General features: G+C 36.8%; 2 protein-coding genes across 5 annotated transcripts in view; both read right to left on the reverse strand.

Moving 5' to 3' along the window:
• Nucleotides 1–7,676: 7,676 nt before the first annotated feature.
• cox16 (cytochrome c oxidase assembly factor COX16) lies at nucleotides 7,677–13,485 on the reverse strand. The gene is made up of 4 exons (XM_055170061.2): nucleotides 13,318–13,485; nucleotides 12,732–12,809; nucleotides 12,529–12,597; nucleotides 7,677–8,529 (listed from the first exon to the last, which is right to left on the reverse strand). Exons 1-4 carry the CDS (start codon nucleotides 13,378–13,380, stop codon nucleotides 8,416–8,418), a joined length of 324 nt encoding a protein of 107 aa, XP_055026036.2. The 5' UTR covers nucleotides 13,381–13,485; the 3' UTR covers nucleotides 7,677–8,415.
• Nucleotides 13,486–14,317: 832 nt separating this feature from the next.
• The window catches only part of actn1 (actinin, alpha 1), a 45,314-nt gene continuing 31,675 nt past the window's right edge, over nucleotides 14,318–27,956 (reverse strand). For 2 of the 4 annotated variants that reach the window (XM_055170051.2, XM_055170050.2), the window contains exons 9-21: nucleotides 26,553–26,645; nucleotides 25,984–26,214; nucleotides 25,707–25,854; nucleotides 25,446–25,596; nucleotides 25,115–25,223; nucleotides 24,862–25,002; nucleotides 22,096–22,278; nucleotides 21,793–21,927; nucleotides 21,530–21,709; nucleotides 20,488–20,634; nucleotides 18,393–18,458; nucleotides 15,274–15,432; nucleotides 14,318–15,169 (exon numbers count right to left, since the gene is read on the reverse strand). In XM_055170051.2, coding sequence (XP_055026026.2) covers nucleotides 15,011–15,169; nucleotides 15,274–15,432; nucleotides 18,393–18,458; nucleotides 20,488–20,634; nucleotides 21,530–21,709; nucleotides 21,793–21,927; nucleotides 22,096–22,278; nucleotides 24,862–25,002; nucleotides 25,115–25,223; nucleotides 25,446–25,596; nucleotides 25,707–25,854; nucleotides 25,984–26,214; nucleotides 26,553–26,645 — 1,902 coding nt within the window. In that variant the 3' untranslated portion in view covers nucleotides 14,318–15,010. Of the gene's footprint in view, nucleotides 15,170–15,273; nucleotides 15,433–18,392; nucleotides 18,459–18,679; nucleotides 18,761–20,487; nucleotides 20,635–21,529; nucleotides 21,710–21,792; nucleotides 21,928–22,095; nucleotides 22,279–24,861; nucleotides 25,003–25,114; nucleotides 25,224–25,445; nucleotides 25,597–25,706; nucleotides 25,855–25,983; nucleotides 26,215–26,552; nucleotides 26,646–27,956 lie in introns of all 4 variants that reach the window. The other 2 variants (XM_055170047.2, XM_055170049.2) reach the window with 2 other exon arrangements.

Raw genomic sequence — 27,956 nt, forward strand, 5'->3', positions numbered from 1 at the left:
ATGCTCAGGTAGGCCGTGGCATTTAAACTATGCCCAATTGACACTAAGGGGAGACCCCTGAAGTGTGTCAAGAAAACATACCCCACACCATTACACCTCCACCACCACCAACCTGCACAGTGGTAATAAGGCATGATGGATCAATGTTCTCATTCTGTTTATGCCAAATTCTGACTCTACCATTTGAATGTCTCAACAGAAATCGAGACTCATCAGACCAGGTAACATTTTTCCAGTCTTTCAGCAAATTGTAGCCTCTTTTTCCTATTTGTAGTGGAGTTGAGTGGTACCCGGTGGGGTCTTCTGCTGGCCATCTGCCTCAAGGTTGTGCGTGTTGTGGCTTCACAAATGCTTTGCTGCATACCTCGGTTGTAACGAGTGATTATTTCAGTCAAAGTTGCTCTTCTATCAGCTTGAATCAGTCTGACTCCTCTGACCTCTAGCATCAACAAGGCATTTTCACACAGAACTGCTACATACTGGATGTTTTTCCCTTTTCACACCATTCTTTGTAAACCCTAGAAATGGCGTAAAAATCCCAGTAACTGAGCAGATTGTGAAAATGCCACGCTCAAAATTGCTTAAATCACCTTTCTTTCCCATTCTGAAATTCAGTTTAGTTCAGGAGATTGTCTTAACCAGGACCACACCCCTAAATGCATTGAAGCAACTGCCATGTGATTGGTTGATAAGATAATTGCATTCATAAGAAATAAAACAGGTGTTCCTAATAATCCTTTAGGTGAGTGTATCTGTACGTACATTGTACAAATCTCTTAAAAAAAAAGAAAAGGCACAAGAAAGTACAAAAGTTGTCACCAGGGGCCAAGTACCTTTTTGTACCTAAAAGGTGCATACACATCTACACCAAAATGGTACAATATAGGGCCTTTTTAAAAGGTATCATCCCAGTGACAACTTTTGTAATTTTTTTCTGAGAGTGTACCCATTCCAACATTTTAAATGGTGCTCTCCCAGTGACAGCTTTTGTACTATTTTTTGAGAGTGTAGTGATGTCAGAGAGTAAAAGTATGTGTGGATGCCCAGCTGGCTTTTGTTAGTGCCAGCATGTTTGTGTGCGCAGACATGATTGGCAAACTGAAATGCACGTGTGTGCGTGCTGAAGTATGAATGAATCCGAGATTGTGTGTCCATGAGATAATTCATGTGTGCGTCTGTGTGCGGTGCAGTTGTTCTGCCGGAGGGTGTGTATGTGTGTATTTTCTGCCTGAACAGTCCTTCTGCTGCATAGCAAGATATTTATAGAACACAGAATTATGACAATGAAAAACCATAAGCAACATAAAGCCATATTTGTAGAATGAAACAGTTTGTGTGGGTTATATTTTCCTACATCATAGAAATCCGAATGTGCCCACGGTTTTGTTAAACTTAAAATCTGCTGCATTACACTTTTAAAAATAAAGGTGCCTTATGATCACAAACAAAACAACGACTTCAGCTGGGTTTGATATATGGTCATTAGATTTGTACAATAGAAGTCAATGAAACGTCCTCATAATGATAATGCAGTAAGTGAAGCATCCTTGTGTGTAACAGTAGGCAGATACTGATGTCATCATACTGTGAGTGGCAAAGTGGTTTAGAGTTTGGAGGTGTGTGTGTCACGTTAATTGCATACTACAATCTTTTAAAGATAATTACAATACTACGCGCTCATGTGGGTGGTGTGTGATTTTGGAATGGGGGAGGGATTTTTCCCTTTGTGAAATGTACACGCACCTTTCGTTCCTGTCCACCATGTGATTTGCTGGCTCAGGAAATGGGTGGTAAATATTGAATTTGATTTCTTCTTTTCTTAGTGCTGCATTTAATTATTGATGCTGCTTTCTTGCAGTTTGATGAAAAATTGAGGCACACGTGAGGGAGTTTGAAACCCTTAGGTTCTGAAGGCATACCCGCACATGTACTAAATGCTTAAATATACACTCCACATGCATACAGTATGTGCCACAAATAGGCAAGCTGACTTGCTGGAGGCAATCAATTAGTTACAGTTCTGGCAAGGCAGGATTATTTTAACAGTCCTGTCATAAAGTTCTAACCTTATTTTTTAACTTAACGAACAGCTTATACAGACACTATTAACTGTTTTGGCATATATTTCTGGCTTTTATGACCTTATAAGACCCTGAATATCCAGCTGAGGCCATTTTTTGAGATTTCCTGTTTTCTACGTAAAATCATCCTATATAATGTAAAAAAAAACTTAACGAACAGCTTATACGGACACTATTAACTGTTTTGGCATATACTTCTGGCTTTTATGACCTTATAAATATCCAGCTGAGGTCATTTTTTGAGATTTACTGTTTTATACGTAAAATCATCCTATATAATGTAAAAAAATTCTGTGAACATATGGTATGTTATATATATATATATATATATATATATATATATATATATATATATATATATATATGTTATACGTTTGATTTTTACCGTTTTGGAATCCATTCAGAAAATCTCCGGGTCTGGCGCTACCACTTTTAGCATAGCTTAGCATAATCCATTGAATCTGATTAGACCATTAGCATCGCGCTAAAAAAATAACCGAAGAGTTTCAATATTTTTCCTATTTAAAACTTGACTCTTCTGTAGTTACATCGTGTACTAAGACAGACGGAAAAATTAAAAGTTGCAATTTACTAGGCCAATATGACTAGGAACTATACTCTCATTCTGGCGTAATAATCAAGGACTTTGCTGCTGTAACATGGCTGCAGGAGGCGCAATGATATTACTCAGCAGCCAAAAATAGTCCCTTTGTGAATTTTCAATAGCAGGGGACTATTTTCGGGCACTGATTAATATCAATGCAATATAATATACCTAACTATATTATCAGTGGTGTATAAAGACCTTACATAATGAACTGTATTGTTTTAATTACCTTAGACGTTTTTATCTACATACACCGCGGGTCCCCTTCATGTAAATTGACATTTTGCGTCATCATAGTTTTAACAGTAGCCCTAAACGGACAAACTGTTCTATATAGCGTGTTTTGTCTCAGACAATGATGCGTTTGTCCTGTGGCAAAAACCATAACTTCGCTATGCGTTTCGAAAAGGAGGGATGAGATGTGGATTGAACCATTGGTTGCAATTTAGTGTCCCACTGCTAGATGCAGCTAAAAGTCCCACATTGCACCTTTAAGATTAATGTTTTACATTTTTCCATTGACTTGATTGAGAATTTAAAGGTATCTGTACACAGCAGCACAGTGACTGTGTTCATTACACACAATCAACAAATCAAGATGTGTGCATGTTCTCATGGCAACAGCAAAGCAGTTCTGATGCAGCCTTTACCCTGAACTAAAAACCTGTTACCTGGGATCGTATTCATGAAAATTGGAAAAAAGGAATATTCCATTTTCTTAAAAGAAAAATCCAGATAATTTACTCACCACCATGTCATCCAAAATGTTGATGTCTTTCTTTGTTCAGTCAAGAAGAAATTATGTTTTTTGAGGAAAACATTGCAGGATTTTTCTCATTTTAATGGACTTTAATAGACACCAACAATTAACACTTAACTCAACGTGTAACAGTTTTTTTCAACGGAGTTTCAAAGGACTACAAACAATCCCAAACGAGGCACAAGGGTCCAGCAAAACGATTGTCACCTTTCACAACAAAAACAACAAATATACACCTTCAAAGCACAACTGGCGTCGTGATGCGCCAGCGTGACCCCACGCAATACGTCATGACGTCAAGAGGTCACAGAAGATGAACGCGAAACTCCGCCCCAGTGTTTACAAGTGTGTTGAAAGAGGACCGTTCCGACGTTGTTGTATGTCAACTGATACTAATTAATGTCTTTGTGTCAGTTTATTGTTTGCAATGGTCCGCAAATGTGCATTTTATATATGTAACACGTGACCTCCCTACGTCACTATGCATTTACGTTAGGTCGCGCTGGACCGGATCTAGACGAGAAGTTGTGCTTTAAAAGTGCATATTTTTTATTTTTCTTGTCAAAAATGGCAATCGTTTCGCTAGATAAGACCCTTATGCCTCGTTTGGGATCGTTTATAGTCCTTTGAAACTCCGTTGAAAAAAAACTGTTACGTGTTGAGTTAAGTATTAAATGTTGGGCTCTATTAAAGTCCATTAAAATGAGAAAAATCCTGCAATGTTTTCCTCAAAAATCATATTTTCTTCTTGACTGAACAAAGAAAGACATCAACATTTTGGATGACATGGTGGTGAGTAAATTATCTCGATTTTTCTTTTAAGAAAATGGAATATTTCTTTAATGCAAATAGTTGCTTCTAGTGCCAAAATTCCAAGATAATTCTTAGAAATATAGGCATTAACTCTTGGAATTAACTCTTTCCCCGCCATTGACGATTTATCTTGTCAATTAAAAGAAAATGTTTCCCTGCCAATGACGTTTCCCTGACGAGTTTTTACGGTAATCTTTAATTCCGCTATTATCCACTAGGTGGCCCTCTTACACAATTTATAAAAAATTCATCGTTCTGAACCTGATCTCTAAGAGGATGTTCACATTAACTTTCAATGGTTGACGTCATGCGTTGCCAAACTGAATTGTGGATCCGTCTGCGCCCCGTCACTCCCATTGCTCGCGGCAGAAGTTGAACATTTCTCAACTTTTCAAGCCGGAATGCATGCGTCAGCCAATCAGATGGCCTTAGGCAAATAACCTAGGCAGAGTCTGCCAATTACGTTTATGGAAGATCGGAGCATGTGTTTGCGGCCACTGTGATTGGCTGTTGGCCACCCTTCAGACAAGCCTTCCATTAAGCGTTAACGCTTCCGTTCCTTGTGAATGCACCGTAACAAAATCCTTACAATAAAATTCAATTATTTCAGCTTTTTGCTCAAAATTTGGGATTTTTGAAGAAACCTACCCATATTTGAGAGGTTATAAAACGAGAACAAATGAAGGGTGAAACTTTTTTCCTGTTTATTTGTTTATAAGCAGGGTCTGTTCTTTCATTTGATATGTTTATATATTTAACAAAGAAAAATTTCCTGGAAGGCATTTTGTGAAAATCACCAAAAATGGTGGTGGGGAACTTTTTTTAAAAAAGCTGCAGGGAATGAATTAAAGAGAAAATTCTAGTAAAGATAAAAGTTATTCACAAAGAATCTTAAAAAAACGCTTAAGGTAAAAAAACTGTTAGGTGTAGGGAGGAAGACTTAAGAGATTTAGCAAATCGTAGTAAACTTGCAGCAAGATGAAGAGGTAGAAGAAATGTGTTGCAGACACGCTAAAGACAGCGAGTTAATAAAATAATAATAACTAGATTGTGCAGTGATCACGTTTATGACGATTTTATTAGAGACATTAACATCTCCGAAAATAAAAGTGCCTGAAATTAAAGTCATAATTTTATTATAATATCCAAAATATCAGTCGCAGAGTCATATATATCTTTATATTTTCTTTACTTGTGTACTTACATCATCCCAAATGTTTCTAACCATGTTTGAATACAGAGAAACTCACAATGTTAACCAATGTAATGTCCCTTCTTGCAGTTGTAGTTGTTCCATCTAGTAAGCCACTCTAACATTCAAGTTATAAAACTTTTTTGCGAGTCCCATTGGATTGACGGACATTTGCAGTGGACGTGAAGATGGCAACTCTAATCATTCAACCTCCTTCACAGCATCATCAGAGCCTTTAGCTATATTCAGCTTCACATGGTGCTGCAAGAACCACAGGCAAATGACATCAAAGTAGTGATTCGAGGTACTTTCATGTCATCTGCCTGTCGGTTTGTGCGGCACAGCATGAAGTTGAACACGATTTAGGTCTTTGTGACTTCCAGACTAGTAGCGAAAAAACTACATATCGTGCCTTTATTAAGGTGCAAGCACAAGATCATAAAATTGCAGTGATCAAAATATTTTTTTAAAGCAAAAAAATTATTTTCAATTTATAAACACATAACATTTAACAAAAAATTTTTATTAAATTAAAAATAAATACTTTCCTTCAGGCAACTAGGGACAAGTCACAACACTTGATAAGTATTTTACTTCAATATTTTTCATGGACCAGCCACTTCAACTATTCAAATACTACAGCCTTTCCCGTCACATATGTTTTGATTTAAACTGGACACATGGTGGCTTTTATGCCCCGGAGGATTTCTGGACTCCTGAAGACCGATTTGTTGACGTGTTCCCTCTGCCCCTGGGGGTCATTCCCATATGAGCAATTAAAGTAAAGGTATACATGATATGACAATGTTGGAATTTCCAGTAGGATAGTGATGAGGGAAGGAGGGTCAACAGGGGCTTGTTAAAATGTGCCTCGGAACAAGGCGTCACATCACACATGAGTCAATGCTGGCGTTAACATTTGCCTGAGGAGCAGCAGTGTGTATCCGGATCCTGACAGGAATACACATGCTCTCCAGGACTGAAGCAAGCCCATCTGCAGCTGCACAGTTGGACGCAACGCATCCCAGAGACATCAAACCCTCGAAATCACACTTCTACAGGTGTAATATTGATTAAAGGAGCGGTGGGTGATAAGTCGGTGACTCGGTGGTTTTGCATAATGCCTTTTACACTGCATGCATAAGCAGCACGTAAGTGGCATTGCAGCGTAACTGCAATAATAGGAGTGTGCTTTCACATGAATGAACTGTGGTTACAACCTGAAAATGGGTGATTCTCACGAAACCATTGAAACACCACGGCACTAATGATTTTAGCTTTAAAATGTGTAATATAGTAACATTAAAAAGCATCAGAATTAACACAATACTGTGTTCTACCTTGCACAATGTGTGATTTCAACATAAGAATTTATAATTGTAAATTTTCTCTCATTTTCTGCTGAAATTCTGTGTCCCCGGCTGTGTTTGAACATGCGTTATGTTGTAATTTAATCAAATTAACACAAAAATATTAAGAAAAAAAATAAATGGATGTTTTGCTAGACTACTTTAGATGACAGAAAAAATATTTACTGAATATTCATGTATAATAATAATGAAGAAAAATTAGGAAAATGATGTGTCCATGCCTGATGTTCTCATCCTCCGCAACACTTTTTGAGAACAGTTTTAGCACACATACAGAATTTTAATAAAGTTTGATTTTGAGTGACCAAGCACATGGACCAGTTACTTCAAGATGGCTACCAGGTAAGATCATTTTTTTTACAGTTAATTTGAAATATTGTCTTGTCAGAATGCTTACACGACATTTTGATTATCATTACCGCAACAGTTGCTTATTAAATGTTAATTTAATTAATAGAAGCATAATACTTTGATTTTAAATGCATGTGCAGAATCTCCATATTATGTTCTTTCAGGTTTGTCATGTCATTTTGAAAATATGTCAGTGTTGATGTTCTCTGACTGTTGCGGTAATGAGATTTTTTAGGACTAATTTTTTAAATTATGTTACAAAATGTGTTAAATGATAAGTAAAAGTTTTTAATTTAATGTTCCCATTTACTCCAGACTTTGTTTTTCAATGTCTGGTGGGAAAAAAAGTAAATTTAAGCAATTTTTACATTTTTATGCTTGACATTTTTAAAACCAAGTTTTCGTGAGAATCACCCGAATAGTATTATGGGTTACACCACTCAAGTAAGTGCACAACAGAGCAAAATTTTTTACTTTATAAAAGACAACATACTGTGTTAACTTGAAGTTAAGAGAAAGTATTTAATATTTAAAAAATATTACACACACATTTAAATTACATTTCGTATTTATACGTCATTTAAAGCATATTCATACAGTACTTTAGGGTATGCATAATTGGTGGATGATTTCCAATTATTAACACTAAACTATATAATGCACATGTGTATAAAAACTTCAAGGTTCATGTTTGCCAATGAGATCTACACAAAATTCCTAAAATGAATTGAACAATATCTGCTCAAAACACATATGAAGACTAAATGTGTATTATCCACTAACAAAGATGTCAGTAGATCTTTGAAGTGTTACATGAGCAAAACCCCATTTCTTTGAGCCGGCCAAGTGCGCAAACTAAAAATAGCCTAATATTGACTGATTAATCAGCCTGGCCCACATATTGGCTCATAACTGTTCATAATGATCTATGATGTGCACACATCATACTGTCTATCGGCTATACAGTTTCTGAAATGAAACCCCAAATAGCCAAATATAATAAAAGCCCAAACTTTGTTTTTGTGGCAGTTTCAGGGTCAATTTAAAGTGTCATCCATTATTGTGAATTTGAACTAACAAAAATGTACAGCTGCACAGGAGCTAACAAAGTTTCTGGCCAGATATAATATTTTATAGTGCTAATTTATCATACAGCGCACAGATGCAGGACACAGGCATACTCCACAGGTTTCATGAACATATTACACTTCCACGCCAGTAGTGGGAGACATTTTGTAGTTTTATGTGCCTTTACCGACTTGTGCTCGCTGCTGTTCCTGGTACTCTTTGGAATCTTCCCAGGGTCGTGGGCCACGGATGTTCTTCCATCCCTCCAAATCCAATTCCTTCAGTTTCTGAAGAAGCACAGGAAATGACATAACATTGTGATTTCCTACAATAACATGCAAAAATCATGCTTAATCAATGCAAATCAAAAATCTTCATATAGCTGTTGTCAAGATCTAAAAAGACATCATGGATACATAAAAAAAAACGCAGTGTATCTTGTGGAAATTATATGGTATCGCTTTAGTAAACCTGGAATAGACTGAACTAGTTATAAGTATTATTTAAGATGCTTTTTGGGTTCATGTAATGACATTGATTAACGTTTTACCAGATAAAGCAGCAAGCCTTCACCAAAAGCTAAATCTATAAATCTACAGCAATTGCAAATCTCCTTGTTAATTCTTATAATAAATATCATTATGAACAAGGTGAAAAAATGGCTATGGATCGAATTGTCCTGGTTCCACTAGAAGGTGCTCTTGTACTACTTGTCTAAAAGTACAAGGTAAAATGTAATATACTAAAAAAGTTAAAGTAGTGCTCCTGAATAGCTCAGCCTCAATGGTAGAGCTTGCGGTAGTCTTGCAAAACGTCATGGGTTCAAACCCAGAGAACACACATACTGATAAGAAATATTTATCTTGTCAAATGCATAAATATACAACCCCAAAACAGAAAAAGTTGGGACACAGTAGAAATTGTGAGTAAAAAAGGAATGGAATAATTTACAAATCTCATAAACTTATATTTTATTCACAATAGAGTATAGATAACAAATCAAATGTTGAAAGTGACACATTTTGAAATGTCATGCCAAATATTGGCTCATTTTGGATTTCATGAGAGCTACACATTCCAATAAAAGTTGGGACAGGTAGCAATAAGAGGCCAGAAAAGTTAAATGTACATATAAGGAACAGCTGGAGGAGGCCCAATGTTTAGGAATAGGATATGTCCTATTCTTGTCTAATGCAGACTTCTAGTTGATCAACTGTCTTAGGTCTTCTTTGTCGCATCTTCCTCTTTATGATGCGCTGAATGTTTTCTGTGGGTGACAGATCTGGACTGCAGGCTGGCCATTTCAGTACCCGGATCCTTCTTATAAGCAGCCATGATGTTGTAATTGATGCAGTATGTGGTCTGGCATTGTCATGTTGGAAAATGCAAGGTCTTCCCTGAAAGAGACGACGTCTGAATGGGATCATATGTATCTAGATCTTGGATAAACCTTTCAGCATTGATGGTGCCTTTCCAGATGTGTAAGCTGCCCATGCCACACATACTCATGCAACCCCAAACCATCAGAGATGCAGGCTTCTGAACTGAGCGCTAATAACAACTTGGGTTGTCATTGTCCTCTTTAGTCCGGATGAAATGGCATCCCAGTTTTTCAAAAAGAACTTCAAATTTTGATTCGTTGGACCACAGAACAGTTTTTCACTTTGCCAAAGTCCATTTTAAATGAGCCTTGCCCAGGGAAAACGCCTGTGCTTCTGGATCATATTTAGATATGGCTTCTTTTTTGACCTATAGAGTTTTAGCTGGCAACAACAAATGACACGGTGGATTGTGTTCACTGACAATGTTTTCTGGAAGTATTCCAGAGCCCATGTTATGATTTCCATTACAGAAGCATTCCTGTATGTGATGCAGTGCCGTCTAAGGGGCCGAAGATCACCGGCATCCGGTATGGTTTTCGCTTCTTGACCCTAACGCACAGAGATTGTTCGAGATTCTCTGAATCTTTGGATGATATTATGCACTGTAGATGATGATAACTTCAATCTCTTTGCAATTTTTCTGTAAGAAACTCAGAAAACTCTTTTTCGCCGCAGCATGGGGTGAATTGGTGATTCTCTGCCCATCTTGACCTCTGAGAGACACTGCCACTCTGAGAGGCTCTTTTTATACCCAATCATGTTGCCAACTGACCTAATAAGTTGCAAATTGGTCTTTCAACTGTTCCTTATATGTACATCAAAATTTTCTGGGCTCTTATTGCTACCTGTCCCAACTTTTTTTGGAATGTGTAGCTCTCATGAAATCCAAAATAAGCCAATATTTGGCATGACATTTCAAAATATCTCACTTTCAACATTTGATATGTTATCTATATTCTACTGTGAATAAAATATAAGCTTATGAGATTTGTAAATTATTCCATTACTTTTTTACTCACAATTTCTGCAGTATCCCAACTTTTTCTGTTTTGGGGTTGTATATGTAAAGCACTGTACAACAATGGCCCCTGATAATGGCTTAAAAACTAAAAACAAAGTTTGACAGCACTATATGACAGTCTGATGGTGCCTGGTTTAAAAAAAATTGAGAGAGACTAAAAAGTTAGTTGGTACTTGGAAACTTCTCATCTAAAATTGACTTACAGCACTATTGCTGGGTTGGAAGTCTCCCTGGTTTTAAGCTACAGTGGCAAGAAAAAGTATGTGAACCCCTAGGAATGAATTGATTTTCTACAGTCATTTGCCATAAAATGTTATCTGATCCTCATCTAGGTCACAACAATAAACAAACACGATGTGCATAAGCTTACAAGACATAAATAATTCCAGTTTCTTGTGTATTTTTTGGAAACACCCATTAAACGTTCACAGTGCTGGAGGAAAATGTAAGTGAGCCCATGGACTAATTACTTTAGTGAAAGCTTTTTTTGTCAGAAGCTGGCAAACTGGAGTCCAATTAATAAAATGAGTTAAAAAAATGTGTGGTTTACTGCAACTTTGATTGAAATTAAGACACATATTTTAAGATTGCTGTCCTTAAGAAGCATCAGCTCTTCTGAACCATGCTCTTATAAAGATATGTGATCAAGAGATGTTGCACTCCATAAGGCTGAAAAGGGATACAAAACTATCTCAAAATGTTTAGACCTCCATCAGTCTACACTTAGACAAATTGTCTATAAATGGAGACAGTTAAATACTGTAGCTACCCTTCCTAGAAGTGGGCGCACATTCAACTATGCAGTTGACACTATGCAGAATACTCAATGAAGTAAAGAAGAACCCACGAGTAACAGCTAAAGGCTTGAAGACATCATTGGACCGTGAACACAGCTCTGTTCCTGAGTCTACCATACGCAAGTCTTTGGACAGGCACGGTGTCTACGACAGTACACCATGGAGGAAGCCGCTGCTCTCCCGAAAAACATTGCTGTGAGCCTGAAGTTTGCAAAAGAGCACCTTGGCAAACCCCAGTGCTACTGGGAAAATATTTTATGGATTGATGAAACAAAAGTTGAATTTTTTGGGAAAAATGTTATGGCGCAAAATGGGCACAGCTTACCAAGAAGAAGAAGAAAGAAGAACATCAAACACCAACATCAAAACATCATCCCAACAGTGAAGTATGGTGGAGGGAACATCATGATTTGGGCCTGCTTTGCTGCCTCATGGCCTGGACCACTTGCCATCATCGAGGGTAAAATGAATTATTATGATAAAAAAAATCCTACAGGATAATGTCAGGGTGGCTGTCCACCAGTTGAAGCTCAGTAGAAGTTAGTTGATGCAACAGGACAATGACCTTAAACATTGTAGTAAATCCACTACAGACTGGCTTAAGAAAAACAAAATGCGCCATTTGGAGTGGCCTAGTCAAAGCCCAGACCTTAACCTGTGGAATGACCTCAAGAGAGCGGTTCACCCCAGACATCCTTAAATTAAAGTGGTTTTGTAAAGGGGAATGAGCAAAAATTGCTTCTGAATGATGCACAGGTCTGATTCTGAACTACTGAAAGCGCTTGCTTGAAGTATTTGCTGCCAAATGAGGCTCAACAAGCTGTTAAACAAGGGTTAACTTACATTTTCCTCCAGCACTATGAATGTTTAATGGGGGTTCTCAAAAAAGACACAAGAAACTAGAATTATTTGTGTGTTGTCACCTTATGCGCATTGTGTTTGTCTATTGTTGTGACCATAAATGAGGATCAGATCACATTTTATGGCAAATCACAGTAGAAAACCAGTTTATTCCTAGGGGTTCACATACTTTTTCTTGCCACTGTATACATGAAATCATCTTTCCATCTATTTCTCTTGTATTACCTCATACTCTTCCTGCAGTATGACGCTCTGCTTTTGAGGGTTTATTCGTGCTTCCAGTGCAGGGTCAAGCTAGAACACACACACAATATAAAAACAAGATGTAAACAATTTGTAGAAAGCATAATAATACAATGGAGGTTTGATGAACAGCAGAAATCAGTGTTGTCTAACTTAAGAAAAGTTTATTCAGATGTTTTGTTTACCTTCCTTCGCATCTTCTGTGCATCATAACGAATCTGTGTGAATTCTCTTAATCCAAACGACCCTCCTACGACCAGCAGCTTTAGACAAACATTAAACATACAGAAATACATTATAGACCTTTAAAACTGTAATTTACTGCAATTTACTGATACATTTTTACCAAATCATAAATGTTTTACATATCAATTATTTAATCCATTAGCATTCATGTCAGAGTTCATGTAATTGTGGATTGAGTTAGCAGCGCAAAGGTCAAAGGTTCGATTTCCAGGAAACACACATAATGATAAAAATATATTTTTAAATGTCTGAATGCAGTCGCTTTGGACAAAAAGTCTGCTACTGTAAAAAATGCATTTCATGTGAATTTACTTCGTAACAAAGGTGTCTTTTGTGGAGGTCACATCATATTTTAACACATATATGTTAAAAGAAATATAAATGACACACATCTCATAAATCAGTAGAGAAAAGGCTTGTTTTTTACATTAACTTACATTATAGAAAACGCAACACGACGAGAATTCATATTTAATGTTGACAGTAAATGAATAAACAACAAACATATATAAACATAAAACTTACGAGCATTGGGATGCCATATTTCGCCGTTCTGTTCTTTTGCAGTTTACGTATTAGATTCCACATGTTAAGTTAAGTTACACCAAAGGCTGTTGTGTGTTATTCAACACGACTCCACTGGGCGCCGCCATGTAAACTACCCACAATTCTCCGCGACGGCATCATGCGTCGTCTTATTTTTTCCGTGTCAAACAAACAAACATGTAGTTCCGTTATCACCACTACGATAAACTAAAAATAATTTTGTTTAATAAACATTACTTTATTATTTTAACTTTTAATTTATAACAATAGATTTTAACTTGTACTTTTTAACTTACTTTTTCATACCTTGGGTCTTTAGTGACCCTATACAATGTTTACCTAAAATTAATTATAAAACAGATATTATTTTAAATTTTTGTGTTTATTCTCTTGGTAAATGTTGATAAAACATAGATTAAGAAATACTAAGAAGCTGGAGGTCTAACTTTAAAAAATGAACGAGGAGGTTAGTGAATGATGCCCTGGGTCACTACCCTTTCTTCCCTGGGTCACTATCTACACTACTGAAAGATCCCGCTATGACAGCATAAGATGGTGAGCTGGTTTTAGCTGGTCTCCCAGCTTGGTTTTTAGCTGGTTTAGCTAGTGTAGCAAGCTGGTCTAGCCCTGTTTTGGTCACGTTTTAGGGTAAATAGCTATTTTTACAGTCTATGGTCAGATCCTGGGTGTGCATTATATACATATAGCCTAAGTGGTAATATTTCGAAAATAAAGTCTTGAGGTATCAGGAATAAAGTTGTTATAATTTGAGAATGTCATATGTTTACATTAACGTGTTTTAAGTGATTTAAACAAGCAGATAAATTACATACCTGTCTTGTTAATAAAACAATACATGGTGTTGTTTTTATTTTTTGTATGTTAAAAAAAATCTTTGGGACCACGTTACAGTGGTGTCATTTACCTAGTGTGAATGTTAGTACAATAAGACAAGCCATTAAAACACAAACACACACAATTGTGATTGTTTCTTTATTTTAAAATTTCTTACTTTTTTAAAGTTTTTTCATCAGGTGAAGAAAAATACTTTTTCTGTTCAGTATAATAAAATATGTTAACTTTATTCCTTTATGAAGAGGAAAAACAAACAAAATGAAATAAAAAGTAAAAATACAGAAAACATTCCTCCCAGGGAAAGTTTTCAATGTTGTGCCTGGAAGCAGAAAAGGGAAGGTCTGTTCATGAAATCTCAATTGCCTTCATGAACTACAAGCATTTCTAAGAAAAAAGCAGATCAATCAGAACCATATGGTCATGCTGATTCACAGGGGTCAGAGGTCACAGCTCTTTAAATGAATCTTTGTGACTCAAGCACTGACAGTGAGATTTAACCTTTCTGGATTAACAATCCTCAATATAGACAAAACACACTTTATAAACGTGGCTGAAGAAAGCAGGAAGTCGTATATGGCAAACAGGAAAGGGCTGGGCTGAATATAAAATGACAAAAAGTTGAGCATTACTTATGGAAAATGCTCTGATTGGCTGATCTGGGACCAGTTCTGCTTCTCTGCTTGGTGCTAGATCAGCACTGAAGAACCACTTCTATTCTCATTGTGTGCGAGCTATGTTTGTGTATGAATATGCATGTTTTTTATTTTTCTGTGTTTGTATCAGAAGGCAGCTTGATCCCACATTCAAAGGTCATAATTCAGAGGTCACTCTCCCCATACAGGGCAGTGGAGAAGGACATATAGTCGAGAGCTCCCGGGACGGCATCGGGGCCGGTGTAAGGCGACATGCGGGCGATGCAGTATTCAGCCTGGTCAGGGGGGAGTTCACGCCTCAGCTCATCCGCCAGAATATAGTTCTATAAAGAGAGGGTTGAGATTCAGTCAAATTAAGGTAACACTGTGACAAATTTTAACCTCGTAAAAAATGTTAAATGTCTTTTAGATGTTGTAGATGTTGTACCTTGTCTCCAGCAAGGACTTTAAATGATGCCATGACCTGATCAGCAGTGTCTGTGTCGGCCGTCTCACGAGACATAAAGTCTATGAAAGCCTGGAATGTGACCACTCCCAGTCTGTTAGGATCCACGATGCTCATGATGCGAGCAAACTCCGCCTCTCCCTATAATTAAATTGAATTTAATAAAAATAAAACAAAGTTAACAATGAATCATAGAATATTAAAATAGCAGTCATATTATATTTAAAAACATTTTAACAAATGAAGAGCTCAGATGCAAAACCCTCTTGGTGCATCTGACAAGGTTTCTTGAAATGAGCATCTTTTATAAGGCTCTTATGTTTAGGTTCAGTAATTAAAGGAATAGTCTACTCATTTTCAATATTAAAATATGTTATTACCTTAACTAAGAATTGTTGATACATCCCTCTATCATCTGTGTGCGTGCACGCAAGCGCTGGAGCGCGCTGCGACGCTTCGATAGCATTTAGCTTAGCCCCATTCATTGAATGGTACCATTTAGAGATAAAGTTAGAAGTGACCAAACACACCAACGTTTTTCCTATTTAAGACGAGTTATACGAGCAAGTTTGGTGGTACAAAATAAAACGTAGCGCTTTTCTAAGCGGATTTAAAAGAGGAACTACATTTCATGGCGCAACAGCACCTTTGGGAGTACTTCGACTCGCCTGAAAAGTCCGCTCCCCTTCTCACTCTCATAATGGGAGAGGGAGGATGTTACTGCGCCGAGTCGAAGTACTCCCAAAAGTGCTACCACGCCATAAAACGCAGCCCCTCTTCCAAATCCGCCCAGAAAAGCGCCACGTCTCACCCTGTACCACCAAACCTGCTCGCACAACCACTCGTCCCAAATAGGAAAAAACGTTGATGTGTTTGGTCACCTCCAACCCCATCTCCAAATGGCACCACCGAATGAATGGGGCCAAACTACATGCCATCGAAGCGTCGCAGCGCGCTCCAGCGCTTACGTGCACGCACACAGATGATAGAGGGATGTATCAACAATTCTTAGTTAAGGTAATAACATATTTTAATATTGAAAATTAGTAGACTATTCCTTTAATTACTGTAATAGAAATGAAAAGGTTGTTAGTCAGTAAATGAAAGGCCTTATTTTCCATATTAGTATTTATCAGATTTGACTGCAAACCCATACAAACATTTCTAATTCTAAAAATGTTCACTGTCCTTTCTAAATAAAGGTAAATTTCTGAGGCATTTCTGAGAACAAACCAGTATTTTTGAATTGTCTCGTCGAAAATAAGCAGATTTGAAGTGAAAGTATTTGATTAACATAAAATACGTTATGAGAGCATTGAATCAATATCATTATCATTATATCTTATTTTACATATGAGCTCTTTAAATTTAAGTTTTAGCATTAAAACATAAATATTTTACAGATGTTTTTGACTTATCATAATTTACCAATAGCTAATTATGGAGTGGTTTTCCGGACAAGGATTATCTTAAACCAGGACTAGGCCTTAGTTTAATAAGGAAATATACCTAGTTTTAACAAACACGCCTTACTAAAAACATTAACTGTGTGCATTTTGAGGCTAAACAAAAAGCACTGATGTATTTAAAGATATGTTTGGGCAAGTTGTTTTCAGTTTGGACAGCTCTTACATATATTTTAGTCTAGGACTAGTCTAATCCCTGTCCGGGAAACCACCCATTAGAGTTTATAACAAAATTTAACTAAAGGAGTCAAGGAAATCTGTCTTACAATTCTGTTTAACCAAATGAAAATCGAAAATCAGTTTTGTTAGATTATAATCCACAAAGATTATAATTCCAATACCAGGGCCAGTTGTTCAAAAGTAATCCATTTGGATTTCGGCTATCAGATTAGATTAAAATATCAAAATGGGTTGTTAAAAAAATGGATTCGGAATTTGGATTGGATCACAAAATCCAATCTAGTTTTTGTTCTGGATCAAATCGTCACTTTGTGTTGTAAGATTGGGATTTGTTTGATCCCAAAATGTAGGATTATTCTGATCCCAGCAGAAGGGTGGATTTTAGGGAAAAAAATGTAATAAAACGTCTAAAAAATCTTTACTAAAACTTATAAACCTACACTTACACGCGATAGCGCGTGTTTTAATGGCATCGGCCCACGCGACAACGCGTCTGATCGCGTCTTTGCATTGACTTTGTATATAATCTACTCGCGCAAATCGTTGAACTCTAGTCTACAACATTTTATCATGTTATATTTATAAATTCATCATTCTTGATTAGTTAAATTCCTATAATGATAAAGTATTCAAAGTATAACATTGGGCTACCATTTAAAACTTGAAGTCAATTGAAAAAGTAAAAAGTCAATTTTAATACCCCACACTGTAGTCACTCAATGGCAAACAAAAGTTATCCTTAAAGGAAAACACCAACATTTTTCAATATTTTACTATGTTCTTACCTCAACTTAGACGAATTAATACATAACTATCTTTTTCAATGCGTGCATTTTTAATCTTTTTACAGCGCCAGTCAAAAGTAGACGGTAACAACTGGCATCTCTACAAATGTAAACTACCAAACATTTAGCCACTTTATGATTTAAAATGCATGTTCCAATGTGTTTGTGCATAATCTATATTTGTTTGGTTTTTTTGTGGGCCAGAGGAACAGACTGAATGTTGAATTGAAATAAAAAAGTAAGGAAAATGTGTGTTGATTTATTGTCTTTTCAAGTAAAACCAGTAACCCAATACTGACTAAACTACCTGCTGTTTTTTACATAGCTAATAGTCAACATTGACATGTGATCCAATTTAGAACACTAGTAATCCAGATTTGCAGTGTGTATCAATCCAATTTTGTCTTGAAAACCCAGGACAAAAGTGAAATGGTTTACCTGATCCTAAATAGCATGAGATTTCCAGATTAAAGTTTTTGAACAACTAGACCCAAATTACACAAGTAGATTAAAACGCTCATTTTTACCAGATTACACCCCATAGCATCTAAAACGCTCTAGTTCACCAGATTATAACCCATGGAGTAAATAACTCTGTTTATATGGATTACGACAAATGAAGATTATCTCATTTTAACCTGATTACAAGATTTTTAACTCTCTGCTTTACCATATTATAACCCATGGAGATGAGGCAGGCTCGGAAGTCTTCTGCATCCATCATGCCTGTTCTCTTCTACAGGAACCCACAAGCGACAAACAGAACCAAGTAGTATGAGAAAGATAAGGAGGAAAAGGATAGGGAAAGCACAGAGGAGTGGTAAGAAGTATAAAAGAGTAAGATTTTACAAACAACGTTTGGAAAGAGGGAAAAAAGTGAGAGAGAAGGAATAAAGAAAAAAAGAAAAGACTGTGGTTAATTACAGGACTCCCTGGCTGGTGTTGGTGTGTGTGTACCTGTGCGTCGTTCCCGATATCGAAGCCCAGACTGATAAGGCAGGCTTTGAATTCCTCAGCGCCCAGCGTGCCAGAGTGATCCTGGGCGTCGGGGTCAGAGGTCAGCAGCGTGGACATGCAGCACACACGTGTGGGGAGGGAGTGGGGAATGTCATGCAGACATGTGGAGGGGTGGAATAGGGTTTTCATCCATGCAGTGATAAAGTGACAAACGAGAAGACAAAGAAAAGTGCACAACCGTTAGAACAAACTGTGCTGTATTGAGCTGTGAGTGAGGATGAGGGGATGAATAACTGTCTGTGAGAGCAGATCTGAGCTGCACTGTCTTACTGTGCACTGTTAACTTTGTTGTGTCATTGTGTAACAATGTTAAGACGTCACAACAGTGTTGTCTGTGTGGGTTTAGTGCAACGTTAGATTTCAGGATGGCAGCCTTTAATCTTGGGCTTTAATATGAGACATATGCCACACAAGCCACAATTGCACTCTGTTCATAAGTGGGTGATTCTCACGAAACCATTGAAACACCACGGCACTAATGATTTTAGCTTTAAAATGTGTAATATAGTAACATTAAAAAGCATCAGAATTAACACAATACTGTGTTCTACCTTGCACAATGTGTGATTTCAACATAAGAATTTATAATTGGAAATTTTATCTCATTTTCTGCTGAAATTCTCATTACCGCAATGTGTCCGGCTGTGTTTGAACATGCGTTATGTTGTAATTGAATCAAATTAACACAAAAATATTATGAAAAAAAATAAATGGATGTTTTGCTAGACTACTTTAGATGACAGAAAAAATATTTACTGAATATTCATGTATAATAATAATAAGGAAAAATTAGGAAAATTATGTGTCCATGCCTGATGTTCTCATCCTCCGCAACACTTTTTGAGAACAGTTTAAGCACACATACAGAAATTTAATAAAGTTTGATTTTGAGTGACCTCAAATGGACCAATTACTTCAAGATGGCTACCAGGTAAGATCATTTTTTTACAGTTAATTTGAAATATTGTCTTGTCAGAATGCTTACACGACATTTTGATTATCATTACCGCAACAGATGCTTATTAAATGTTAATTTAATTAATAGAAGCATAATACTTTGATTTTAAATGCATGTGCAGAATCTCCAAATTATGTTCTTTCAGGTTTGTCATGTCATTTTAAAAATATGTCAGTGTTGATGTTTTCTGACTGTTGCGGTAATGAGATTTTTTAGGACTACTTTTTTTAATTATGTTACAAAAAGTGTTAAATGATAAGTAAAAGTTTTAAATTAATGTTCTCATTTACTCCAGACTTTGTTTTTCAATGTCTGGTGGGAAAAAAAGTAAATTTAAGCAATTTTTACATTTTCATGCTTGACATTTTTAAAACCAAGTTTTCGTGAGAATCACCCAAGTAATTTATACAAAACCACCACTGTGATAGTAAAAACTTGACTTGCAGTACTGCTCAAAATGCCATAATCATAATCATAACTATATCACATACATGATTAAAACATTTTAAGGTAAATAACAATGTCATGCAATTATTATTTCCATGATCTATTATTTCTGTCACGTTCAAGTACTCCAGTATGCTTATTCCTACCACACAGACACTCACAAACAACCACACACACATACACATTCTTTAACGTATGTTGATATGATTGTGATACTGTACAGTTTCTGAGCAAGAGTACTACGCTCAGCTGTACCATCTCTCCTGCGTTCTTCTTTCATTCTTCTGGGTGAAATTTAAACTACACTGCTGTGTTGTATTGGAGTGTGTAGTGTGATACTGACTCGGTCGAAGTGGTTAAACGAGGCTCTGAACTCATTCATTTGGTCCTGGCTGATGCCTTTGGCGTCACGGGTCAGAATCTGGTTCTCGATCTCATTAATGGTCCGAGCAATGGTGGTGAGAAGCTGCTCCCAACCAACGCGGATGTGCTACAGAGAGACAGAAGATATCAGAAACATAGACCCATTAATCGCCTACGTCACCGCTCTAGCTGAAGGCAAAAAATAAGTAGGAACTCATAGCCGGCGCGCTAAAAGTTTGAGGTTTTGACTTAAAAATGTCATCTTGTTGTGTTTTTTGCTGCCAGAATAGACAGCCCAGTCTCACAGAGATGCGTATAAATAGCACAAAGTGTAAAACTTCCACTTTGGCGTGCATATGATACGGCAGTCCTTCCCATTCACTTAAACGGTGCATCTTTTTTTGTCGTTTTATTTATTGGTCTCTCAATTTTTTTGCTTTTTTTACCATTTTCACTTGGGTTTAGGTTTAAAACAACTTTTTGTTATATAAAAATGACATCCTAACCCAAACCCCATCTCTAACCCCAACTCCAAGCAACCATGGCTTAAATATGGACAAAAACATGGAGAAACCTGTATATTAAATAACCTCATTAAGCAAATTTAAAATCTAACCCTAAACCAAACAGAAAAAAATTGAGAAACCAATAAATAAAACGACAAAAAAAGATGCACCGCCCAAGTGAGTGGGAAGGACTGGCGCATAACATGCACGCCAAAGTGGAATTTGGCGTATGAATTGCACGATTTTTCCACTTCAAGCTATTTATACGCATCTACATGAGACTGGGTAGGAATAGAAGGAACAGCACTTTTGGTTCAAAACTAAAGTTTTACCAGATCCCGGCAGACATTCTGGTGTGTTGGTTTTATCTAGTACAAATCGCAGCTCTTTTTGCCTCCACCTAAGCTCCGCCCACCCGGAGACGTTACAATATTTACAAACTTTTAAGGGGTCTTTAGTGTTAGTATGCAAGTTATCACATTCTTTGTAGAAGTATTTAAGTTTGTGTCCCCATACCTCCATGGTATAGTTTGTGTGTTTGTTGTCAAAAATAAGTGCTTCTTGTATTTGTTGGTGGTCTCCCTCAAGCTGGTCGATCTTTGGTTTGTAGTTTACGATGCTCTTCTCGTACTGCCGCAGGTGAGTCAGCTGATCTTCCAGGGTGCCGTGCATTTCGATCGAGATCCGGCCGATTTCCTAAACGTGGTGAATAACAAAACACATTTCTTCCTCGATCTCTGAATGTGTTATAATTTAAGTTAGTAAAGATCATGTCCCACCTCCATCTTGGTCTGAATCCAGGGCCCGATGACGTTGGCCTGATTGGCAAATTGTCTACGCAGTCTCTCATTATTCTGCTGACGGGCATGTTCCTCTATCAGGGCCTGATCTCTCTGGGGTACTAACTGCCTCACCTGAAAAAGAAAAAGCAGTGGAAAAGTGAATTAAGCATCTTGTGTTTAAGCTAATGAAACATCTTATATATCGTTTTATTATCTTACAAGTATATAAAACATTTTGTCTGAAAACTATATGAAAAAAAGTCTTACATGAGCAGGTTTAAACTGAAATTGAGTTCAAACCTTTTCCCATTTGGTGTTGATCTCCTGGGGGTCGATAGTGGTGTACGGGTTGGTGCCAGCCATGTTGACGTGGTATGTTTGTACAATTTTAGCAATTTCATTTTGGATGCCGAGGATGGACAGTCTTTCCTTATCCGCCTCGGGCAGCGTGGCTTTAAACTGCTCATGGGCTGTGCTGAGACCCTGATTCACACAAAAGAAAAAAATGTTGGCAAATTTCCATTTTTCTCTTGTAAACTTTCAAAAGAACACCTTGTCACACTTTGCATGAGCTTTAAATATGGCAGGTGGATGAATTAGTTTCAATTCAAATCAAATTTAATGTTATGGTGCTTTTCACCATTTTTGCATTGTTGCACAGCAGCTATACCGTTAACACATATTAGTAGAGGTAAATTAGAGATAAATGCATAACCCCTTTCACACAGCGGGTTCATCCTAAAAAATTGGCATATAATAGCCAGCTGTGTGAATATAAACAGTGTGTAGTGAGGACGCACGTCTCATCGCAATGACACAGTTATTGGTTAACTCCTTGACCAGGGGTATTCTTACTTTCTTTAATCATTCTTCACGCAATTCCATCATCTATGGCAATATTCATGACGAGAACCGGTTAATCCATACACAAGCTGATCCACACACAGGTTAATCCATTCACAGGTTGGGGGCAATTTGGTATCTCCAATTCACCTAACTTGCATGTTTGGCCTGTGGGAGGAAACCGAAGTACCTGGAGTAAACCCACACTGACACAGGGAAAATGACAAGGGGTTTTAAATGCAGATCAACGTTTACAATGATAATATCTCTGATTAGGGAGCTCCTCACTCTTAATGAAACGGTATGCAGTGCGCAAGTTTTTGATAAAAAAGGGGTAGTGGACTAATTGTTTAAGTATTTATATTGTAATTCAGTCAGAAACGTCAAGATTGTGAGGCGAACAAATAGTTTTGGATTAAAAGGCTTGGATATTCCATGTCCTTGGACTTTTGGGGATTTATGAACAATTTGTTTAGGACAATTTCACCGAAGCGGATAAAGGGAAGATTTTGAAGGTAAGTAAATAACCTAAATCGGCGCCGCCTGGTTCAGGTAACTAACAACTAGATTACAGTTTTATGACAAATATTTTGAAGATTTAATGCTTCAAAGTTACAATGACTTTTATACAGCCTCATGTGCAAGGGAGGGGGTGTGCCGTGTACGGCACAGTGATCCTTATCAGGTTAAACATAAATGGCAAAAAATACATTTTGTGGAAAGTAAAGCTTAATTAAATATATTTTGTAATTTTAAAATATCAACATATATTTCAAAATGTATTTTAGGTGCAACAAATACACTTTTAATTTTACAACCCATACAACAAAAAATATATATTTCCTGGCCAAAATATAAAAGTTTATAGGCTAAAATATGTATCAAATGTTCAATTTTATAAAGTATATTTTTGCAGTTGAAAATATGTTGCTTACAGATTTGTAACATACAAATTTTTCCGTCTAATGCCATGTAAATATAAATGCTTTAAAATATATTAGAAAAAATTCAAACAATGGCCAAAAAAATATATAGGTGAACAATACATTCTTATTTCAAAATATATTTTAGCAAAAATATGTATATTTAAATTATATTTACAAATATTTTTTGTCATATGGGGAAAATTGCACAATTAGTGCTAATTACAATAACATTACACGTCATACGCTGATGTTACGTGTCTATACAGATGCGTGTGAACCTAGGGGCAACTTTCCGATCTCTTTGATGAAGCCAATACGGAAGTGATAATATATATATATATATATATATATATATATATATATATATATATATATATATATATATATATATATATATATATATATATATATATATATATATATATATATATATATATATATATATATAAAAAAGGTATTTCGAAAATATGAAGAAAGTGAAATATAAGAATCAATTTTTGATAAATATGGAATTGTTAATTATATACATGTGAAGTAAAATTGCACTTTGATATAGAGAATGGGAGCAATACGAGCTATATATTCTGTGCTAGACTAGATATTTGGAAAAAGGGGCATGAATTTATAAGACGATGTCTTCCTCATGCTCCTATTCAGCATTGGAAGATATTATTTAGTTGTGTATGAGATTATTTTGTGTTTGTAACAATATCATGGCTGAATAAAAGAATTTGATTGATTGATTGATTGAAGTGATTCAAACTGCAATTCATCTACTGGCCACTTGAGGCTGGCTCCAAAAGGGAGTCAATTCCCATAGACCTCCGACTTTACAGTAGAAAATAATATGTTTACAGCCTGGTACAAAATGTGTTTTTGGTCTGTATAGCTAATTTTGCCCTTCATGACAACTGTGAAGGGGGTGAATTTTGTTATAACTCATCCGTTTTAATTATATTAAGCCTTAATCTTCTGCATAATTAAAAAAACAATGGGTGACGTCACGGACCACCATGTCCATATTTTTTACAGTCCATGGTGTGAACGCATGCATAGATTTCAGAAAAATCTGTGGCAGTATGAATGAACCAAAATTAAATGGTCCTGGAACAAATCCTGGGACACCACATCATTGTATTTTACAAAAAGGGCTGTGTCTCTGTGCAAAAATGTTGAATGGATTGATAAATGATTCAATGGATTGAGAAAATAGTTAACGTATGCATAGGCAAATGATTCACCGTATGAATAATTAAGTGAATGAATGAATAAATGAGGTTGGATGAATGTGCAATACCTGTATCTCCTCAATTGTGTGAACAATAAAAGTGTCCTGCAGGTCTTCCATGGCTCCCTCCATCCAGTTGTTAAAGGGCGCCGCCCTTTTGGCAAACTCAAGGTACAGTTGATCAATTGTTTCCAGCAGCTTTTCAGTCCTCTGAAACAAGAGACAGATAGCTAATGGGCACCAGCAACCAAATCACAACACTCCCTGCAGCCGAGCAGCCACGTTTTTGTTCGTTGATGAGGTGTGTTTAAAAACGTTTTACCTGCAAGGACTCACTGCGTTTCTGAGTCAAAACTCCCAGTAAATCCCACTGATCACAGATCCGTTGACAGCGCGCATTTACACTGGGAGAGTCATAGTACTCCAACTCACTACACAGACAAAGATAGAGAGCGAGAGAGAATTAAAAAAGAGAGAAGTGCCTCATGATGCATTTGTATAGAAAAAAACATTTGAACAGTTCACCCAAAAAATGAAATTGATGTTATTATTTACACCCTCATTCTATCTTTGCTGGAAGACAAAGTTAATGACAGTATCATCTAGTCCCATAATAATTGATGCAGTGTCTGATTTTTGCTGTGTTTACTGACTTGAGCTCCTGTGCGATGGCAGCGATCTGCTCCACTCTGTCCTGATGAGCCGCGAGGTCGCTCTCGAATGCTTCATGCTTCTTCAGCAGAGCTTTGATCTCAGACAAGGTTGCCGTCTCAAAGTCTTTATGCTGCAACATCTCCTCCTTGCCTACAGGGGGCAGCAAAGATTAGGCACATTAGGGTCTAGTGTGTAGATAATAATGTGTTGATGTTTGTGCTTGTTGGTTGATGTATTCTGTGGCTTGTATGTAAAGATACCATCAGTCCAGGCCTCATGGATGGCAGCTTTTTGGCGAAATTTCTCTGCGAGATGGTCAAGTCTCTCAAGTCTGCGTATCTCATTTAGTAGCCATTCCTCATAACCCTTTTCTGCTCCTTCCAAACCCCCCCAAGCATTGGAGATGTCCTATAAACATAGATGATTACAGACCAAAATTACAAATCCAATGAAAACTTCAAAACAGTCTGATGTACTGTATCAGGCCTTGTATGCATGCAAACCATAGTGGAGACCGGGTAGGTGTTGGGTGCTCACCGAAACCATCTTTCCCTCTGAGGGCATGAATGCAGGCCGGTTGCTGAGGCGTAGTTTGGTTTGAAGTGTGTTAAAGTTGATCTCCAGCTGACATTTCTCTTGAACTTTAGGGGGTTTGTGAAGACGGCGATAGTCCCGGAAATCTTCCAATTTCTGCTGCATGGCCTGCATGGTGTTCTCGGGAGCCCGGTTCTCCAGCCACGGGATGGTTCGGCGAATCCACTCCAAGAGCTGAAGAGAGCAGGTGAGACAGACGGAAACAATGGAATGAAAACACATTGGGAAAAATTGGGAAAATACAAGATGAGAAACATATATGTAAGGTGAGGAGGTAGAAAGAAAGAGAGAGTGATAATTAGATTGTGTTTCATGATTATGAATTAGTTCCTAAACCTTTAATATATTTTCGTGACTCCTTTAGTCATTCCTGAATACTTTCTGCAGTTTATTAAACATTTAAACGGTTCCTAAATGAGCACAAAGTCAGACAAAGGGAGAGGAGAGACGGGGAGATGAACAGAAATAATGAACAGGAGTGATCAGGAGAGGACATGAATAAATGTGCTCACATCACTGGCTAGTTTCTCATAGTCCTCCATCAGCTGCTCGTTTTCTTGATTGACAGCCAACACTTTGCAGATCCGATTGGCTGCTGTCTCGGCCTGAGGGGGAAAGGACAGAGTGAATCTGCATCTGTTTCTGTGGAAACCGCATTAGAGATGAGATGTTGATGTCTCTTAAGCTACCAAACAGCCGCTACTGTGCATATCATATAACCCTGCATTTATTATATTTATATGTATTTTTGGATAGGAATGAATGGATAGGAAGTGATTGCACGTCTAAAAGCCAGAAAGGAAGAGGGTAAAGCAATGATAAGCGCAGTGGAGCAATGCCAGTGACAGACAGTTCCGATATGTGGAAACAATGAAACTTTATGTATTTCGTCTATGTAAAGTAAAGAAAACTGCCTGCCACCCCCCTACTGTTGCTTATGTAATACTAATCAAAATGTTTTTTATGTATGTAATCTAATTATGAGATGTGGAGTATCAAAGTTTGATTTCATTCATTTTACTATAATTTCGATCTTTGACATGACCTTATTCAGTCAATATTTAACACATCAAGCTTATATTTCCACAGAATGTTCTTTACATTTTCTAGGATGATTTTATGCAAAAAATGGTAAATTAAAAAATGACTTTATCTGGGTTTTCACAGACAGGGTCCCATAATTTATATGAAAATATATACGGTTATGTTTTTATTTAAGTGTTTATAATAGAAATGATGCATTTGCTTTAATGTTGTAAAATCTATGTAAACATGAACTGTACGCATCCCTTATGTATTCACATTTTTTTAAATAATAAAAAAGATAATTTACAGGTTTAACAACTTTTTAAAACGCCTATATTGGTATACGTTCTGTGTTGCACTATACTTATGGCTATTAAAGTAAATAAAAAAAAGAAATGAAACTTCGAAAAAATACTAAATAAATAAATATAAATCTTATAAAACTGTCATTAGATTCAATTTCATGATTTTTATCATATTAAAGGATAATATAAAGGACTTCCTTGTTTATTTGAGAAGAAATTAAGTTTTTAATAGACTTTATGGAACCCAAACACTTTACAGTTTAAATGCAGTTTAAAATTGCTGTTTCAATGCAGCTTCAAAGTGCTCTAAACGATCCCAACAGAGGCATAAGGGCCTTATCTAGCAAAACAATTGTCATTTTGGGAAGAAAATTTTTTACTTTTAAACCACAACTTCTCGTCTTGCACTATCTATTTGAAGCGCCAGCGCGACCTCGCGTAAGGCGTCATGACGTGGAAAGGTCAGGCATGACGTATGCAAAACTAACACCCCAGTTTTTACAAGTGTGGAGAAGAGGACCGTTCTGACGTTGTTGTATGTGGAAGGATATTCATTAATGTCCTTGTGTTAGTTTGGGGGTGCGT

Source organism: Misgurnus anguillicaudatus, chromosome 11, assembly GCF_027580225.2.
Source record: "Misgurnus anguillicaudatus chromosome 11, ASM2758022v2, whole genome shotgun sequence".
NCBI classification, from domain to species: Eukaryota; Metazoa; Chordata; class Actinopteri; order Cypriniformes; family Cobitidae; genus Misgurnus; species Misgurnus anguillicaudatus.